Genomic DNA, 21,167 nt, shown 5'->3' on the forward strand with positions numbered 1-21,167 from the left:
AGTGGTTAAGTGTGCGGACTTTTATCTGGGAGAACCGGGTTTGATTCCCCACTCCTCCACTTGCACCTGCTGGCATGGCCTTGGGTCAGCCATATCTCTGGCAGAGGTTGTCCTTGAAAGGGCAGCTGCTGTGAGAGCCCTCTCAGCCCCACCCACCTCACAGGGTATCTGTTGTGGGGGAGGAAGGTAAAGGAGATTGTGAGCCGCTCTGAGACTCTTCGGAGTGGAGGGCGGGATAGAAATCCAATATCTTCTTCTTACTTTTCTCCTTATACACATTTGCCTTCTGTTTGTGATTATATTTTTTCACCTACCCCCAAAACTCACCATTTTGTCCATTTTCCTAATGGTAGAATTGGTCTATTACCTTTCAGCGTTTTCCAATTCCTCTTGCTCCAGGTAGTGCACACCCAGTGGTCTGATAGAGGAAAGTATGCTGCAAGAATGTATACTATTAAAAGTCATTTATTTACAATATAGTCATCTCCTTTGCACACCAGAAACCAGCTTCAGAATTCCTGTTTATTGCATTTTACAAAAGACAGCGTATGGTCAGAGGACATTTTTAAAAAAACATAATAAACTAATTTCTTGTCAATAAAATATGCCACAGGCAGCAGCTCTTCATTCTATATTACAATCAAACCTGTTCAGCAGTTCTTCCTTCTATTTCTGTCAGCATCCTCCAGTCAAATGCACCTAATGGGGATTTTTTGAATAGGCTTCTTCACCTTAGTACATCATAATCAGAATTATTTTAAAAAATAGTTAAAGGTTTTCCTTCCTCCTCTCAACTTTTAACGTGTTGTGATGGGAGAAGAGGGGATTTTAATCCACAAATGAACCAAGCATAGTAATTACTCTAGATCCACTAATTCATAATATCATAATGTATTCCTGCATGTGTGGGACAAGACATCCCTTACTTCTGTTTCCATGTTCTGCTTGATTTCTGTTCTCAGTATCCGATATTTTGCTTTCCTTACCCCTTTCTATATCACTTGCTTCTCAAATATATCTATTGTCTTCAGCCTTTCCAGACCTGGAACCTACTAAACTGCAATACATGACAGGATGTCATGTCATGTCAAAGTTATATGATAAGTGGGGTGGCCACCGATCATACCAGTGTCAAGGACAGGACCATGGGTGGTGGGTCAAAAGAGACAGGAAACACAAGCTGAGCACTAGGAGGTATACAATAGTAAGGAATAAACCAATGGGCAGAATCACATAAGATCACTGACAGTTACAGATTGACCAATTAATTTCCAGAAGTTTCTGGTGGGTTTTAGTTTCTCAGTCCAGTCTTGCTGAGTGACCTCATTTTACAGGCTTCCTTGGGAGGTGGTGGGCTCTCCTTGGAGGTTTTTAAGCAGAGGCTAGGTGACACCAATGCTGATTCTGTGAATTAGGCAGATCGTGAGAAGGAGGGCATGAAGGGTTGCATTGGTGCTTAGTTCTTGTGGCCCTTTCTTACACGCCCAGGGAAATGCTGATTGCCACTTTGGGGTCAGTCAGCAATTTTTTTCCAGGACACTTTGACAAGGGATCCTGGAGATTCTTGCCATCTTCTGGGCATGGAGTAGGGGTCACTGGGGATGTGTGTGGGGGCGGGGGGAGAGTTATTTGTGAAGTTCCTGCACTGTGCAGGGGGGTGGACTAGATGATCCTGGTGGTCCTTTCCAACTCTATGATTCTATAAAGAATTTTTTTTTTACACATGAGGTTTGGATTGCAATTTGCTCACATCGGTTTCTAATACATGTTTTAAGTCCACATTGTACAATCTAGTAAAAATGACTCCTTTATTCATTAATTGCATCCATTTATGGCAAAATAATGTATGAGAGGCTTACTGATCTTTTAAACATGTGAGAAGAGCAGCAGGACTTAGCTACAGTGATCCATGCGATGATCACTTCCAGGCTGGACTACTGTAACTTGCTCTATGCAGGCTTGCCCTTGAGGCTGACTCAGAAACTCCAGCTGGTGCAAAATGCGGCAGCACGGCTGGTAACTGCATTTCCTTTACGGGCAAGCATTCGGCAAGGGCTGCACCAATTGCACTAGCTACCAACAGAGTACTGGATCTGCTTCAAGGTTTTGGTCTTAACTTTTAAAGCCTTACGTGGCCTGAGACTGACATACCTGCCTCTCCCCATATGTGCCCCAGAGATCACGGCATTCCACTTTACAGCATCTCCTGACCATCCCTGGCCCGAAGGATGTTCAATTTACCTCGAACAGGGCCTTTTCGGCCTTGGCCCCGGCCTGGTGGAATCAGCTCCCTGTGGAAATCTGAGCCCTACCTGAATTAATGCCATTTCATAGTACCTGCAAGATGGAGCTATTCCGCCGAGCCTTCGGTTGAAGCAGCAGACGTCCTTATTTCCATCTGCTTGGCCTCCCTTACCTGTCATGATGCTATCATATTTTAATCTTATCTTAATCTATTATTCCATCTCTAGGCCTACTGTTGTATTGATATATATAACGTGCCCAATTGGAAACCACTGCCTGTGACGTATATGTTGTTTGTTTTATTGTATTTTATGATTTAGCTTGTAGTTTTTAATTGTTTTAACTTTTGCTGTTATCCGCCCTAGGCCCACTCGTGGGAAAGGGCAGAATATAAATTAACATAAATAAATAAATAACTGGACACAATATTCTGGGTGAGGTCTAACCAGAGCAGAGTAAAGCGATGCCATCACTTCATGTGATCTGGACACTAGACTTCTATTGATACATTTGCCTTTTTAGCTGCTGCATCACACTGCTGACTCATGTTCAGCATATGGTCCACTAAGACCCCTAGATCCTTTTCACGCATACTACTGCCCAGGCAACTCTCCCCCATCCTATTATTATGCATTGGACTCTTCCTACTTAAATATAAAACTTTACATTTATCCCTGTTGTAACCAAGATTGCATGTTCTGTTAAAATTCATTTTATTTGTTTTGGCCCAGTTTTCCAGCCTGTCAAGATCATCCTGTATCCTGTCTGTGTACTGTCTACTGTATTTGCTGCCCCTCCCAATTTAGTATCATCTGCAAATTTAATAAGCATTCCCTCTATTCCTCCATCCAAATCATTTATAAAAATGTTGAACAAAACAGGTCCCAGGACAAATCCTTCAGGCACTCCACTTGTCACTCCTCTCCAAGAGAATGAGGAACCATTAACAAACACTCTTTGGGTGCAATCTGTCAACCAGTTACAGATCCACCTTTATAGTGAAAGAAAAACCCAGTTTGGTAAAGAACTCCAGTGAAGCAAACTATTAAGGTAGGTTTTGAACATCCAACTGACAAAGGAACCTGTTGCACAGATGAGTCTCCCTGCAGAGAGTTCAAGGTAAAGGGGGTTTGGTCACGGAATAATTTTCAGTATGATTTAAATTGTGGATTACAGGTATCAGACACTAGATTTTATTAAGGCTGAAGTATTTTAGCCTAATGTGAGCTAACATAGCTCAAGGATTAGAGTGGTGGTTCTCAAACTGGGGGTCAGCACCCAGAAGTGGGTTTCAATTCTCACTGGTGAGCCGTAAGGGAAGAAGAGGAGAGGGTATCTGGGAGGGGCACTGGTAAACTTGATGGAACATTTGGGATAAGCACATAATGGCCAGAAAATACAGCCTGTTGCTCACTAATGTTATATGTTTATAATATTAAACATAACAAAATAAAATATAAGCCTTTTTGCGTTAAGCAATGTGAGATTCCTACCTTTTTTATGAAGGGGAGTAATGTGGAGTTATCAAAGATTTCAGGTTTTCACGGCTGGTAACATCATTAGGGTTTGTAGAATCTTTCGGGATCAAGTGCCGTGTTCTACTGGAGAAAGTTTTCCTTCCAGACGTTTCGTTCTCAGCTGCGGAGAACATCCTCAGTGGCGTTGCAGCCGGAGCAGGCGCTCAGACCTGTGCATCAATGCACAGCAGCCAAGAAGGTCTGAGCGCCTGCTCCGGCTGCAACGCCACTGAGGATGTTCTCCGCAGCTGAGAACGAAACGTCCGGAAGGAAAACTTTCTCCAGTAGAACACGGCACTTGAGCCCGAAAGATTCTACAAACCCTAATAATGTGGAGTTACTTTGAAAGTACAACCGCCAACAGCAGAGTAAGCTTAGAAGTAGGTATTTCTTGCTTCAAAAAGATTGAGAGCCACTGGGTTCAGTTCAGTTCAGTTCAGTTTGCTTTATTACGGTCCATGACCAAATACACAGCACAATGCAGGCCAACAACAACCACATAAAAATTGTAAAAAATCAAGATGGACCTAAATAAGTAAAACGTAAGATATTTAAAAAATAAATGTGAAAATAAAATATAGGACATTCGTATGAATAATGAGATATGACAAATAATACAGTAGTGGTCAAACATCCTCTAGCTTAATAAATATAGTACATATAATAAAAAATTTAAAAATTTAAAAATTATACAGCTCCAGAAGAAATATTAACTGGAATACACTGGTTAAAATTACAATCTGCTACCTCGACATTAACTTGTAAGAACCATAGAATGCAATTTGATTGCATGGGAACAAAATTTGGCAACTTTATGCATAGTCTCTGAATTTATATCAGTTTCAGTAGCATTTGTGATGGTATACAGAGTACTCAGGCATTTAAGAAAAGATAAAATACAAGCTTGGAAATAATAAAAAAACAGTCAGTTCAGGACCCCTTCTTTACATAATCCTCACGAATTCTCCTAGCTGCCGCCATAAATTTGGCACAATTAATTGTGAATTGGGGGTTAAAATCTGATAACAGCGTAGTTCTGATTTTGAAATCAGGAAACTCGAGACATCCCTCCAACAAAGAATAAATGTACCTGGCTCCTATGCCAGGGTATAGGCCATACCCAAACAAAACATGGGTTAGTGGGATGTAAAGTCCTCCTTCACTGGTATGTCGTCTGATTCAGCCTCACTCTTTCCTACATGTGGTGAATGCAAGTAACAGTGCTATACCTCACTGATTTGCTGGGAGAAGACATATAACAACGGTAAAGTACACTGCAAAAGGTAATAACGTTATATAATTTATTAACTGTTATTATGTGGCTCTATTGTTGGATTTTGCTATGAGCCAGTAGGATTATCCATTTTTTTTAATTTACTTTGGGAATTATGAGCTGTAGCCACTGAAAAAAGGACGCTTCAGCTACAGAACTAGGAAACCACACTAGGTAATACTACCACAGTTTTGTTTTTAAGTACTTTTTATTTATTCCTACATTGTTAATATAGGACTACTATGTTTGCCCTTAACTTTTTAAGGGACACTTGTAATCAGAGGGGCATTTTATCAGCTACTGATTGCTGTATTTTCAACTAGATGATAGCATACTTTTTTGCTTCTTCCCAGCTTACAGAGGGGGCAGCTTGATGCCATCTAGCAACATCCTGTGTTTACTGAAATCAACAAAGCGAGTTTGGTGTAGTGGTTAAGTGTTTGGACTCTTATCTGAGAAAACCGGGTTTGATTCCCCACTCCTCCACTTGTACCTGCTGGAATGGCCCTGGGTCAGCCATAGCTCTGGCAGAGATTGTCCTTGAAAGGGCAGCTGCTGTGAGAGCCTTCTCAGCCCCACCCACCTCACAGGGTGTCTGTTGTGGGGGAGGAAGATATAGATTGTAAGCAGCTCTGAGTCTCTGATTCAGAGAGAAGGGTGGGGTATAAATCTGCAATTCTTCTTCTTACATGACCTGAGATCAGAGTATTTGAAGGATCGGGTTTTTTTCCCTCTTATCACTCTGCTTGCTACCTGAGTTACATCTAAGGTCTTGTTCTCTGTGTGCTACTTTAGAAAGTCAGGTGAGCAGAGACCAGGCTTTCTCTTAGGGTTGCCAATCCCCAGGTGGGGGCAGGGGATCCCCCGGGTTGGAGGCCCTCCCCCCTGCTTCAGGGTCGTCAGAAAGCGGGGGCGGGGGAGGTAAATGTCTTCTGGAAACTCTATTATTCCCTATGGAGATTTATTCCCATAGAAAATAATGCAGAATTGATCCGCGGGTATCTGGGGCTCGGGGGGGGGGCTGTTTTTTGAGGTAGAGGCACCAAATTTTCAGTACAGCATCTAGTGCCTCTCCCCAAAATATCCCCCAAGTTTTAAAACGATTGGACCAGGGGGGTCCAATGCTATGAGCCCCAAAAGAAGGTGCCCCTATCCTTCATCTTTTCCTATGGAAGGAAGGCATTGAAAAGGTGTGCCGTCCCTTTAAATGTAATGGCCAGCACTCCCTTTGGAGTTCAATTATGCTTGCCACAGCCTTGATCTTGGCTCCGCCCCTAATGTCTCCTGGCTCCACCCCCAAAGCCCCCAGATATTTCTTAAATTGGACTTGGCAACCCTACTTTCTCTACAGCGGTGCTCCAGCTGTGGAATACCCTCCCCCGCCAGGATTCATCCGGCCTCTAACCCTTCAAGCTTTAGATGCATGAAATGCCAATGAATACGGCTCCTCAAAACAGGTGACTGTTGCGGGATCCCCCCGAAATTGGAGCCTCTTTCGAATCCGAAAGTCGAGCCCCCCTAATACGCGTTCGTTTAATCTCCCCTCTATTGCCATGAACAAGAAGCTTCGAGCCAGCTGATTTCCATTTGGATTGCACTTGCAAGAACGGAGATTGTCCCGAAGAACAACGGCGAAGAATTCTTCCAGCAGAAGAATCGCGAGCTGCCGCCAGCATGCCGCCGTTTACTTTTGCAAGCGGACTCATCCTGGGCGTGCAAACGCTGATCCGACCTGGCTGCTGCCGTCAAGAGCCCTCCCACATGTTCGTAGGGGAGGGGAGTCGCCCTGACTGGCACCGGGCAGGACTCCGCCCTCCTCCGTCGATCCTTGAGGAATGCAAGCTTTCAAATCCGCCTACTTCGCATCTGGTTTTCCTCTGATTAAAAGGATCGGCGGGTAAAAAAAAAAAAATGAAAAGGGGGAGTCCGTCTTCCTTTCGCCCCCTCCTTCGCGCCCACGGCTTTTGCACGGCTTTGCATGCAGCGCTTCCATGCTAGAGGTCTCCACCGAGCTGCACGAAATAGGAACTGGCTGCCTTGGGAGGCTGCTTTTCTTTTGTGCATCATCCAGCGAACTCGGTGCGAACAGGCGCTCTGCAGGCTTCAGGTTTCGAGTTGCATCCTGAACAAAGGCTCATAATCGAACCGTCCGTTTCCAGAGTTTGACGTGGAGGACAAGAAAAGGCCGGGGGAAATTCGGGCAGGCGTCGTATGCCACGTCTCGGCCCTTTGGCTCCCTCCCTTCTTGCAAAAGGCAGATGGGGAGAGAGAGAAGGTGATGCAAAGGCAGAAAGACAGCTTGGAGCCTGGTACCGCTGCAGCGGTACTGATCACAATAGAGCATCTGCAAAGCCATTGTCCCAACCCTCAGGTCTGATCGGCCCATTCTGGCCGGCCTCAGCCTTAAAGCCTGGCGATTAGTTCTTGCCTTCATCGGCTTTGGTCTCTGCAAGAATATCCCCTCTGCTTCCCCCCACCCTCGTCTGTTTTCACCCTTGACTCTGTCTCTGTCTGCTGCAGTATTCCCTTGGAGAGCTCTTGGCTTTCTGCTGTGTTTTGGATGTTTCGGAATTGGGAGAGCCAATGCTGAGTGCTGACAGGATGGACGAATTTCAGAGTGAGGAAGAAGAACCTTGGTATGACCAGCAGGATTTGGAGCAAGGTAAGCAAGCATACATACAAACCGGCCCTGTAGTCTGGATGGAATGACCTAGCAATACCCAAAATACTGCAGTTTCTTTTGCAGGGAGGGATCTAAAATCGGTATATTTCATATTGCAGCATACTTGTCATGGGACAACTTCAAGTTAAAATAACTATGTACATGTTTTTCTTGATTATTCTAATAGGATAAAGGTCTTGTAGTATAATTAATTATAATGGAATTAGACTTAAAACATTTTCATGGCTGGTGGTACATTCAGGCCCAGCCATTTTCTTATAAATGCTCTTTAAAATGTAGATTAGACAGTTAGAGAAAAATCAGAAGTTACTTGTGCTAGTGTGAAAATGGGAGTGAGGTCAAGTTTTCAGTTGTAAATAGAACCTCAACAGGGATGAAGAATATTTTTAAGGTAAAAGTTAATCTGTTTGGGTTTTTTTTTTACATGAATAGCTGTATACTTTTACAATTATTTCTTTTACAAGGTACAATGAATACAATATTTGATTTTTCCCTTTTTTCACAGAACATACTTTTCTGTCAAAATTTTGTATCACAAGGAAGGTTTTTCTTTTCATCTACCCCCCCCCAAATAAAATCTTTCTGTGTACAATAAGAATCAGTTATTTTAAGAGAAACCTACCACAGATCTATTAATGTGCAGCTTGAACATACACTGAGATAGGCTCACATGGACAGTTATATCCCTATAGTATTTTGCTGCAAATACAAGTTTTCATCACAACTTCAGTGTCAGTACAGATAATAAGAAATAGATCTGTTATCTAGGATTGAAGCATTCCATTTACCACCATGTATGAGATGTCACGGAAAATATATTGTCATCTAAGTATTAGAGCTGCAAAATATTGAACCTTGAGCAAATTAGATGAAATTGGAGATAAGCATTATTGTCCCCCTTGCATGGTCAATAAGATGGAATACAATATAACCAAAAATGATCTCATTGATTTCAGTGGGAGAAAATTACCGGTAACCTTTGTGAAATCAGTGGGACTATGAATGTACTTAACTTTAGTCAGATCATGGCCTTACTTGTTTGAGGTCTCTGAAGCTGGTTTCCTCCAAAACACAGGAGGTTAAATTGCTAGTTTGGGATGCAATCTGAGAATCTAAATAGAGAGTTTATATTACGGACAGATCAGTTTGATTCTGAATAGCATACAACTTGGCCCCAGTTTTTTGCCCATCGGAAATGTAAATATAATTTCTAAAAGTGAGCTCATTGGGAGGACTCTTGATGTCACTGAACTAAAACTTTGTCTCTGACAACATCCATATAACTCTGCTTCATTATATAAATGGGGAATGGGTTTCTGTAGTATGAAAAAAATACTGGTTCAGGATAAAAACAATTTGAAAAGCTACTACATCCTTACTTAGCAAGACTTACTGAGCCAACATATAGTTGCTCAGGCTAGAGGCATGCCAACAAAGTTAGGGCAACATCAGAAACGGTGATCTCTCACTTAAAATTGCAGACAAATGACAATGAAATCTTATGTTAATAAACTTGTACCAGCATTAAAGAAGAGTGTAATGAATCGACTAGGAATGGAGACATGAAGAAATCTTTGAATCCACTGAAATGGAACATTCCTAATAACTGAACAAAGCAGAAGTCAAGGTGCACCTTTAAGACCAACCAAGTTTTATTTAGAACGTAAGCTTTCGTGTGCTCTCTAAGCACATTTCATCAGACGACGGAATCAGGCATTGATCCCCTCGTCTGATGAAGTCTGCTTAGAGAGCACATGAAAGCTTACGTTCTAAATAAAACTTGGTTGGTCTTAAAGGTGATACTTGACTCCTGCTTTGTTCAACTGCTTCAGACCAACACGGCTGCCCGCTTGGATCTATTCCTAATAACTATAACTGCAGCTAATTTGTATGATGCACAAAGCTCTCACATATTGATGTAACTGAGGCAAAGCAAAAGTCAGCGGTGCAAGTTGAATATGTCATTGCAGAGTTTGGAAAAGGTGGATGGGGTAGCATAAGAAACATTGCTAAGAAGATCAGGATACCGACCTACCAGGGGTCAGGGAAGAAAGGCTGTGTTTGACTGCAGATTCAGGCAGGAAGACATCAATTGGATCTTCTCAGAGATCCTGTCTTCAGGTTAAGCCGCCCTGAGTCCGCTTGCGGAGAGGGCGGGATATAAATTGAAAGTAAGAAATAAATAAATAAATAATAAACAGCTAAAGGCAAAATAATCTATAGTAACCTGCTGTCTCAATGACTTAGTTTATCCATAATACTTTACTGGTGATTTTGGTGGGTCATCAAAGGTTATTGTATGTAGAATTTATGAAAACTGCCAACTAAGTAACCACTGTTGAAGTAGGAACCGAACAAGGGGTTATACTTACTAATCATTTGACTACTAGTTAATTATACTACATTTCTAAAGCATATATCATCTTTACTACTATAAGAACATAAGAAGATCCCTGCTGGATCAGACCAGTGATCCATCTGTTTCAGCTTCCTGCCTCTCATTTCTTTTGAGCTACTATGGAAAACCAACAACAGAACACAGAGGACAAGGCCTTCTCCCAAAGTTGCTTCCCAGCCCTGGTATTCAGAAGTTTTCTGCCTATGAGTGCAGAGGCTCCGCTTAGTCACCATGACAAGTAACCACTGATGGACAAAAGAATCTATGCTTGTGGCTATCACTATATTTTGTTTAAGAGAATTCCATGTTTTTATCACAGGCTGAGTAAAGAATTACTTTTATCCATCCTGAATCTATTGCCTGTCAACTTAATTGTGTGAACAACAACAAAAGTGGCTTCAAATCACAGCTGACTTATGGCAACCTCAGCAAGGGGCTTTCAAAGCAACTTAGAAGGAGAGATGGTTTGTCATTGCCTTCCTCTGCAGGCTTCCCTGGTGGTCCCTCTTCCAAGTACTGACTCTGCTTAGCTTCCAAGATCTGACGAGATCAGGTTGTACCATGCCACTTGCCTTCCCATCAATTTCATTAGGTGCCCCCATGTTTGGGAGAAGGTGGAAATTTTCTCCTTATACACTCTCTCTGTCTTATTCCTTCTTGGAATCTCCAGTTTATTAGAATATTCTCTGGCTGTCTCAAGGAGTCTGCTTGCATGAGCTGTTAGCTACACTGTTGCCATAGTTTATTTTCCTTTTAATTAAATTTTGCTGTAATCTAAAGGCACTTTGCAGGATGCTCCTTGATATTTTCAACTCGTAGACCGCAGGGAGGCTAGAAATCGACACTAACTAGAAAACCACTAACTTAGACTCCAGTACCCATGCAGAAAATTCCACTCTAATATTCCACTTCTGTTTCTAAGGAAAAGGAAATTTCTGTCCTTCAGTTTTTTGAAAATTAGAGGGTCAGTGTCTTTTGAAGCCTGTATGATTGGCATAAAATTTCTAGCAACCAGAGGGCCAGTCTGTGTATGTCTTTGCTTTTTCCCATGTTGCTCCCTGGTTTACCCTTGGCTGCAACAATCTATGATGTAAATATCACTTAAAATAAATGCTTGAAACGAGAATAAATTAAAACAGTGGGTGCAAATTTGAAAAATGCATTCTGATTGGAGAGTTAGAATTTTCTGATTCCAAAATGGGGTCGTTTAGAACAGACCCCCTAGACCCTTGACTATAACCTGGAGGGTCATGTATGCTGTATTTTTTTTAAATACTCTTTAGGCTCATTTTTGTGAAATGTGAGATATTTAGAACCTGTGATTGGAGGTAGACTAGGTTGTTAGCTCATTCCAGCTCTTTTATAATTTGCCTTAACAAAACTTCAGGGTACATTAATTGATTTTGGTAGTCTTAAGTGTGCAACGTGTATGCTTTTAATCTGCACTGAGTCTCATTTCGAATAGTTCCATTTGAGTCTAGACAAAATTTGACATAAGAATGTAAGATGAGCTCTGTTGTCTCAGACCAGCAGCATCCTATCTAACATAGGCCAGCATCCTGTCTAACATAGTGGCCAACCAATTATTCTGGAGGGCCAACAACAGGGCATAGAGGCCAAGGCCTTCCCCTCAAAGTTGCTTCTTAGCGCTGGTATTCAGAAGATTTTGCCTGTGAATGGGGATGCTCTCTTTAGTCACCATGGCTAGAAGCCACTGAATCTATCTAATTCCGTCATTAATCTAATTCCCCTTTTAAAGTTAATAATACCCATGCTATGGCCATCACTCCTACCTGTAATGGCTGAGGAAATTCTGTTTCACTCTATCTGAAGAATAAAACTTTGAATAAAACTTTGGTGGTCTTAAAGGTGTCACTGGATTCAAACTTTGTTCCAGTGGCAGTAAATTTCACATTCAGTCAGTTGTAAAATACTTCCTTTTGTCATTCTGAATCTGTTGCCCATCTAATTCTAATATTTTGGGAGAGGGAGAAGAACAAAAGAGGGAGTTTATTTGGATTTCAGTCCTAAGATTTTTTCCCCCCTTTGTTTTGACAAACAGCTAAGGATGGCATTGTTGCGTCACCCTTAAAATAATGTTACCAAGTTGTAGTTTATATTCTTACCTGCACAAAAAGCAGTCCATGGAAGTCTGATGAAGCAAACATCTCTGTACACGATGTACTGAGTTTCATTGCATTCTCCCTTTCACGTTTGCTGAGTAAAGGCATTCTGGGTCAAAAGCACTGTCCCTTTAAGGAAGCCCTAACACTGGAATATATGAATGAAGGTGGGGGAAAGTAGAAACAATAAGCCTTGTTTCTGGCAGCTGGATGTGGTGATGTGGCTCTAATGACATCATGCCGCAGCTTCTCAAGGAATGTTTGCTATGAAAGTGCAAGAGAGTGAATTATGAATCACAGACCGTAAAGTTCAGTAAAGTCTTTTCTACTCCTTGGTGAATGGTTTACTTTAGGATAAATGCTTTTAAAAATTGATTGCAGTCAGATGCAAAATAGCTTATTTAGCTGCTCTAGCCGAGCTTTCATAAGATTCATGTCATACATATGTAAATTGCATTTATATTACATTTATTGCATTTTTATCCTAGTCTTCTTTCAAGGAGCTTGCTGTGGCGTACTTCCTTCTCCTCAAATTCTATCCTCACAATGGACCATGCTGTAAAATATGGTAGCCCAAGAGATAAGTGACTGGTCCAAATTCACCCAGGATACTTCATGGCACATTGTATATAGGCTTATTTATTACTTTACACTATACCGTAGATTGCAATCCTAGCAACACTTTCCCGGGAGTAACCCTCACTAAATAAAATGGGGCGTACTATTGAGTAGACCTGCTCTCATCTAGGTCGTCATATTTTTCCTACTAGGATCCTAGTTCTCCTCCTCTTATCTAAGTCGTCCTGTTTTTCTATTATGGCCTTTGTGGTGAACAAGTAGAGTCACCAAACTGTGAATATGTTCACATTTTCCTTCTGAAACAGCAGTTGTTTACTCCAGCAGTAAAGTCCTTCATGCCCAGGCCTGGATAGCCAAGGCTAGCCTGATCTAAGCAGGGTTACCCCAGTTAGTACTTAGTAGGCAGGTCACTAAGAAAGTCCGGGTTTGCTGCACAGAGGCAGGCAGTAGGAAACCACTTAAGGTGATTTTATAATTTTTATTGATTTTAACTGCAAAGAGAAAAGGCACAAGTGTAGATACATTAAAGAGAGGAAGGGGTGGATGCAAAGTGGGAAAAACAGAAACGACGAGAAATGCAAAAATGCCCGTTACAATTCTGCCTCCAAGTGAAATACCCAGCTCTTTGTACCTGCAAGTATGAGGTTCTCCCCATATATTTTACCATCTTTATCTTTCATTATAGATTTTTACTAAACTATTACTTAAAAATACAAGTCTAAACAATTCTTCTTCAGCACATATAAGTATAAAAGAGTCAGAGCCGTCTCAACACAGAACTGGCTGGCTAAGCTTAACCATATTGAAAGCACAGACTAACTTGTTAGTTTAACAATATCGTCATTAAAATAAGCACATGAAACAAATATCTTTATCCTTCTAACTAACTTAATTCAAACAGAAAGAAAGAGAAAAAAAACAATTTAAAATGTCATAGAACATAGGGAGAAAAATAAAAATAAACTAAAGATAAGACATAATAGTTTATCTGTCTCAGTATAGACAGTTTCTTCAAACAAACAGGCCCTTTTCACACTTACCAGTGGAAACCGGAAGGGAGTCGGTATTGTGCCGCTTGCAGTAATCCGAGACAGGGATGGGAGTTTTCAGACACACGTTTTTTTTTCCGGTAGGGTTCCGTGATTGAAGCGAGCCATTTCACACTGTTCCGCTCTTATCTCGCTTCCACCAGCGCCAGCCGTTTTTGCCTGCCGGCTCACGATCTCCAGCTTTTTTTTTTTTGGAACATCGGGCTAAGATCGCTATAGCGCTATAGCGACGTATCACAACAGCAACACCATAGAGATGGCTAGGCTCTATTGAGATAAGTTACCAGGTTTCAGCGGTGGTGATATCTGGCATCTTAATGGAGCCCAGGCATCCCTATGGTGATGCTGTTGTGATACGTCACTATAGCGATCTTAGCCGGATGTTCAAAAAAAAAAAAGCCGGAGATCGCGCGCGCCGGTGGGCGAAAAAGGGCGCGAAAACTGCTCCCGGGTTAGATACTGGACATTTCACACAGCACCCCATAGCGATTTCAACCCGGAAGGAGGGGTTGAAAAGTGGAAGAAGCTGCTCTTTGTTTGTAACGACTCAGGCACGCCTCACTAACGGGACAGCCGCGGGAGTGTGTGAAAAGGTGAGAGTATTCTGGTAGCAGCCAGTTACTGAATCGGGTCTGTCTGAAATGCCAGCAGAAACCCGTTACTGTTCAGTAACTGACCAGCTTCCATACCGGAATACATAAACTGTGTGAAAAAGCCCACACACTAAGAGCAGATCTACCTGATTACTAAATAATTGTGCCTTCTTAACAATTGATCCAAATTATTTATTTATATAACATTTTTGCCAAACTTTTCACTCCTTAAGATCTCACTTGACCTTTTAAAATCACATATCAGTTCTTATTAAAAATTTCACATCTAATTACCCATAGAGAGAACAACAGTTCAGAGACCCTTCTTCCTGAAAGGGCCTGTAAGACCATCCTCTTTAGGCAGGCTTTCCCAGACTGCTGACAAAGGATGGCCGAACTGATGATCCAACAAAGTAACTCTATAGCAATCCTTGCCATTATGTTAATATGTAAATGGATAGAATAGCGCCCGGAACATCTCTGCTGCTGTTAAATTATAAATTATATAAACTGGAATGGTTTTAAGATATTTATTTAACTATTGTATAATTTTAATGTCGTTCTTAATTATTGTATACTGTATAATGTTTTATTTGAATGTTGTTAGCCGCCCTGAGCCTGCCTAGGCGGGGAGGGCGGGATACAAATAAAATTTAATAATAATAATAATAATAATTTCCACATCTTGTTTTTTTGCTGCTTAATTCAACCATATTGAAAATACAGACTAGCTTATTAGTTTAACAATATCATCATTAAAATGAGCCTAAAAAACAAATATCTTTATCTGTTAAGAGCAAATCTATCAAATTACAAGATAATTATGTTGTCTACCTTCTTAAAAGTTAATCCAAGTTAACTATTTATTTACATAAAGTTTTTTTCAAAACTTTTCAATCCTTTAGCTCTTATATCCATATTACTCTAGAAGAAACAGCTTAATTTAACCCCAAAAATCTCACTTAGCCTTTTTAGATCGCATATCAGTTCTTATTGAGAGTTCCATATCCTACTACCCACAGAGAGAGACAATTCAAAAACCCTTCTTCCTGAAAAATTTCCATATCTTGGTTTTTTGACTGAGGTGCACTTCTCTCCTTAATGCAGTCATCCCTCTCAGTAAAAGTAGGAAGGATCCCATGCCATTTGTTCCTCTTGAAAAAACTTCAGTCAGTCTCGATTTCCGGTCTTTCTTTTTAACTGCACCATAAGGTTCCATTTTGGTTTTCTTTTGTTTGTTTCCCAGCAGATCACTCTCCCTTTCCAATTCCACAGACGTCACCAGGATCTCTTTAACACTCTGCTCATGTAGATTTGAGATTTCGCTAGCTTTCAGCATAAAAGCTCCCATTTGTTTTTTAATCAACTCTTGTTAATTTCTCTGCTTCAGAGAAATTATGCTATGTAATATGCCTTTTTTATAAACCATTTCGCTTGGTAATGCCATTTTTCTCTGACAACAAACTCAGTCTGTTAATTCCAGTTGAAAAGTAGCTCAGTTTGCCTCTCCAAATCTCCTCCAGCTGTGATTTTGGATGCTACCATTTCAGTTGCAATCAGACGACAAAGACAGATCTCTCTAGAATATATTTCGTTTTTGTTCAGACCATATTGCAGCCAGATAATAGCCTCTTTAACACATATCTAATTATAATTTGGGTTGATTTAGGTATCTGTATTCTGTCTAATTCAGATTGTTGCCAATGCTCAAAGTTGTTCTTTTAACTTTTCGAAGCCTCATTCATAGGGAAAGTGGGGGTGGAATCCACGTCTTTCCCTTCCTTTGAACTGACCTGTTTGTTGTTATGTAAAACAACCCATTAGCCAGTGGTATTGAAAGCACACTTACTTGCCAAGTAGAATTGCCATGTTTGAGGTAAGAAAGCGATACATCAGGAGCTTATTGAGAGAAAAGAGAGCAAGCGGTCAGGCATTCACCTCTTCCTGCTGTTTTAGCTATCATGGCGGAGGAGCTTTGGGGCATACAAGAAAGACAGGAACAGCCGCCGCTATGCCCCTGGCTTCTTGCAAAAGTCCCATGCTGAAAGAAAACCCCTTCAGGGTCTCGTTGGGTCTCCTGTGGCACCCCTCCAACCGCCTGATTCAGACGAGCTGCTGGAGAGACAATCCGCGGACCCCTGCTGAGCTCAAGGCAACATAACCCTTGGGATCTAAACCACTTAAGTTTAAGAACTCTCAGGTGTATGCTGTTAGGACCTGAAGATTTATCTGTTTTTAATTTCCCTAGAATTTCATCATTGGTTGCCTAAATTTGGCTCAGTTCTTCAGACTCCCTTTTCGAAAATAGGGGCTTTGTCATGGGTACATGCCCCACACTTTTTACAGTGAGCACAGAAGCGAAAATGTCATTGAGCTTCTCTGCCATCTCCCCATTTTCTTTTAGCAATCCCTTAGCAGCCTGTATTAAAGAAACAGCATTTTTCTTCAGGCCAGTTTGTAGCTTTAAAAGTAACACATTGTACAAACCTTCACGTTTTACAGAATTGTTTTATCAGGCTGGATGTTAAAACAAAAAAAAGATAGGGAGAGAAGAAAAGAGGACAACTTTCAAGCCATCGAGCTGATGTCTGCCAACAAAGGAAGCAGAATCCAGTCATTATCTTCTGCTAAGTAAGGAATCTTCCATTAGGGGGGAAGACTACTGGTGCTGGAGGAAATAATCATTCTGTTGGAGGGACGGAAGAAGTCTTTCTCCAGGGAAAAGTCTTCTTACATAGTGGAAGGAACTGCTGAACCCAATAGACACTCAGTAATACCCTTATATTCCATTAATCTAGTAGCTAGTCATTTTTCAGTTTTATACATGAACTAACAATGACAGCAGACTTTGAGGTTCCGTATCTCAACCTGAAGTATTGCGGTTAAAGCTGCAGCTGTCTGTCAAATCGTTCAGGAATGGAAAAGGTCACTGCAGGAACCATCCCCAAGCAGTGTTACAAATCTGGTTGCATTGTTTGAAGAAGTGCAGTGCAGAATCACCCGACCCAGTGGGCTGTGCAGTTGTGAGTGAGGGGTTGCTTGACTCAAAAGCTGCACAGTCAGAAGAGATGTTGGCTGTCTCTGCAATAACTAAGGCTCTTATTTATTCATGAAGCTGAAACTGCAGGTGTCTACAGCTAATGGGAAGTTTTCCACTGACTAATTGCTGAGCCACTTGTAATCCTAGACTTGTGCCAAGCTGCTGCTGCTGCACAGTAGACCGGATGTAAGATATGTAGAAGGGATTATATTTAGCTCTTTGTTTCGAATCCTTTTCCACTTTAAAAAAAATTGAGCCGTGGATTGCTGCCACAGATCATTCCTAGGAATAAAATTGTATCGAACGATAGATGGGCGTTATAGTCAGGTATTATTCAGCAGTTTGCCAAAGGTCTAGGGTTGCTAACCTCCAGGTGGGGCCTGGAGTGCTTCCAAAATTACAACTGATCTCCAGACTACAGAGACCAATCCCCTTGTAGAAAATGGCAGCTTTTAAGGGTGGACTTTATAGTTCCTGGGCTCCCTCCTCTCCCTAAACTCCACCCTCCCCCAGCTCCTCCTTCATAACTTGAGGAATTTCCCAATGCAGAGTTGGCAACTGTATCAGGGCCCCACCACTGTGAAACAACAGTGGCTCATGTGCCAGCTCTCTGGAGGATGGTATTGAGTGCTCCTGGAAGGATTGTTCCTACACATCCCCGTCTTCCTTGTCATGCATATCACTACTACAAGTAGAAAGTATGGCTCCTCCCACCCTCCTCCTCTGTCATATAGTTAGTCAGTAGGCAACAGTGACTGCTGTGTGCCACTGTCCCCTGTTCCCTCAGCTGCTACAGTCACCTACCATGGGGACCAGGCAGGTGACCAGTTGCTTGTCCCTTTGTGCATGAGGTTTTCCAAGCAACAGCCACCATTTTCTTGTTTGCCCTTTCTGTCTTTGTCATAGCCGTACCTGGAAAGGGGTTGTATCTTACCCCTATAGCCTGAACCAAGATGTCTATATTAGCGTATTTGTAAATCAGCCAGAAATATGCCAAGCTGTCCCTGGATTCCCATGTCTTTTCATCAGTAGGTCACATCTGATCAGCAGATTACAACCACAATCCAAGCAACCGCTCACCCATAAATTTTAGACTTATGTTCCTTGAATGGCATTCTATTACGTTGCATGGCAAATCAGTTTTGAAACTGAGAGGTGTTTCAAAAAGCTAGGTGTGTTATTACAGCATGGAGGAATGTGCTGTAAGAAAGAAGGGGAAGACCTGCTGGATATATGCGAGGTCCTAAAGTGGCTTCTTGGGTCTCAGGTTCTGATTTTGACAAGGGAGTGGTTTATAATAGTATTTCATTTAATGAAAAATGTAATATGGAAAGCAACCCTTAAATGGAGGGAGATTCTTCTGATTTAAGAGATTCTGAAATTGCTTTTCTAAATGACAACAAAAATCCCAAAATTTGAAGCAGAGTAGCATCCATATACAATTTGCTTTAATAATCTCCTTGAAAACTTTTAAAAGAAGATCTTTGTAGCACAAGGATCACAAGTGGGACAGACTGGAATTCAGAAGAAATTGTAGTTGGAAACAAAATGCAAGATGAATTCTTTGTACTTTGGAATGGTCATCTGAATGGAGAAATTCTTTTCCTTGTATGAGAATTTTGCCTCATGAATCCTGAATGTTAATCTAGTCCTCATGTCTATCTTTAATTTTACTAAAAATGTCAAGGGTGAAAACTCCCTAGTTTAACACAGCTTTCACCCTGAAAGGTGGTTTTTTACACTGCCATTCATGGTTTCTTGAACATAGGATTGTGACAGAAGAAATTCTTGGTGTGAGGGACCACTGATTTGATTCACTGTTAGGAAATTCAGTCTGGATTCACACAGAACTTAAAAATAAAAAGTATGCACTGAAGATAATGTATTCTTAACTATGGCTTTTCTGTAAGGCTATTGGCTCTTTCCCAGAAGATTATTGTTGCTAAATGATGCTACAGAGGGCACTAACAATTCAGAGAATTATGGATATGTTGTGTAAAAGGCCAAACAAAACGGTTAACATGCCATTGACAAAATGACACAGATAAGGAATTAAGGGTGTTGACATCTGAAGAAAGTGCAATGTAAAATTGCCAACAGGCCTGGAGGAAAAAAATGTCCTGTCCTTTTAATAGAAGCTTCATGGGATGTTATATACCAGGTGATGTCATGCAGCTCTTTGAGTGTCAGCTGCCCCCTTGGGTGTCAGTTTCCCCAGATATTGTGTGTGTTAAGTCTCATCAAGTAGCTTCCAATTTATGGCAATCCTATGACTTTGTACCTCCAAAACATTCTTCTGTTAACAGCCTTGCTCAGGGCTTGAGGGGTGTGGATTACTTTTCTGAGTCAGTCCATCTAATTTCATGTCAACCAAGTCAAACAACTTTTTCATCCATTCACGTCAACAGTTGGAAGTACTTCCAGCTTTAGCCCAGTTGCATCTTTAAGAACAGCGCTACTTGCACTTGTCCTCCGTTATTCCCTAGTAGCTGCTTGAGAGCCCTCGGGGTTCTGTTTTCCAGCGCCGATATCTTCTTTCCTTTTGGATCGTCTCATTATAGGGTTTTCAAGGTAAGAGTTGGTCAGAAGCAGTTTACCATTGCCTTCTTCAGCACAGAACTAACCAGGGTTAGTTGAAGGGTCACTGCTGTTTATGAAAAACCCTCTGCCAGTGTCACCTTGCGCTACTGCAGTGGCCCAGTAGCTCCTCTTTAAGGATTCCTCCCCCTCACCACCACATCACCATTGAAACCATCCGTTCTTTTCAGCTGATGTGGCCATTGGTTCCTGAAGGGGGTGGATGCATCTTTATCCGGTGTCTCAGCTGTGACCATTCTTCCTTGAGTGACTGTGCTAGGACTTTAGCCTCTTGATACAGTCAAAACTCCTTATGGTATCGCTCTCAGCAACACTGATGCACACAACCCCCCTCGGATTAAGCTTCTGTTAAGGAGACAGGATATTTTACTTAAGGCCTGTTGGCAACCCTAGCTCAGGTGACAAGAGATCATTGCCATTGTATAAATCATGAAGACACATAGGCCATGACCTAAGCTCCTCCTCTAAGGGACCGTCTCCTCACATAAAGATTGACATCAGGCAATGGAGCAGAGACAAACACAGCACTTTCTCCCTGTACCAGCCTGACCCCTCTTGGAAACAAAGGCAGTATGGGGCATGAGAATGGGCCATTGTGTGCATACCACTTCCATGGCCAGGACTTTTGCCATATAACATCTAAGCTGTTTTATTAAGTATTTAAAGGCATATAAACTGCTAGCATCCTAGGACAATAAAAGATGCTTAAGGAACACGGACACAGATGATGCTGTAACAGAAATCTTATATTCATGGGAATATGCAGAGTTCTTTTTAACCTGGATTTCTGTATTCCTAGCCCTAGTCTCTCTCTTGACACAACCAAGACTCTAAAAACTATTTTTAACAACTATGAACTGCCACCATTTTAGGATTCCAGGTAACTAAAAATATGCATATGATACTTACGTGGGCCAGAATTTTTTTTAGAATATTCATATATAATAAAATACCACCACCGCTGAAGAACCTGAGGTGCAAACAATGATAGCACCATTAGATCATCCTTAATATAAACTGGTAGAATATTATCCCACAGGCACAGCCTTAGATTGTATTGAGTAAAAAAG

At 41.4% G+C, this 21,167-nt stretch overlaps 1 protein-coding gene across 1 annotated transcript in view; it reads left to right on the forward strand.

Moving 5' to 3' along the window:
- Nucleotides 1–6,873: 6,873 nt before the first annotated feature.
- The window catches only part of CDR2L (cerebellar degeneration related protein 2 like), a 45,167-nt gene continuing 30,873 nt past the window's right edge, over nucleotides 6,874–21,167 (forward strand). Inside the window, exon 1 of the mRNA XM_060252629.1 lies at nucleotides 6,874–7,696. Coding sequence (XP_060108612.1) covers nucleotides 7,618–7,696 — 79 coding nt within the window. The 5' untranslated portion in view covers nucleotides 6,874–7,617. The remainder of the gene's footprint in view (nucleotides 7,697–21,167) is intronic.

The sequence above is a fragment of the Heteronotia binoei genome, chromosome 13 (assembly GCF_032191835.1).
Source record: "Heteronotia binoei isolate CCM8104 ecotype False Entrance Well chromosome 13, APGP_CSIRO_Hbin_v1, whole genome shotgun sequence".
Classification (NCBI taxonomy): Eukaryota; Metazoa; Chordata; class Lepidosauria; order Squamata; family Gekkonidae; genus Heteronotia; species Heteronotia binoei.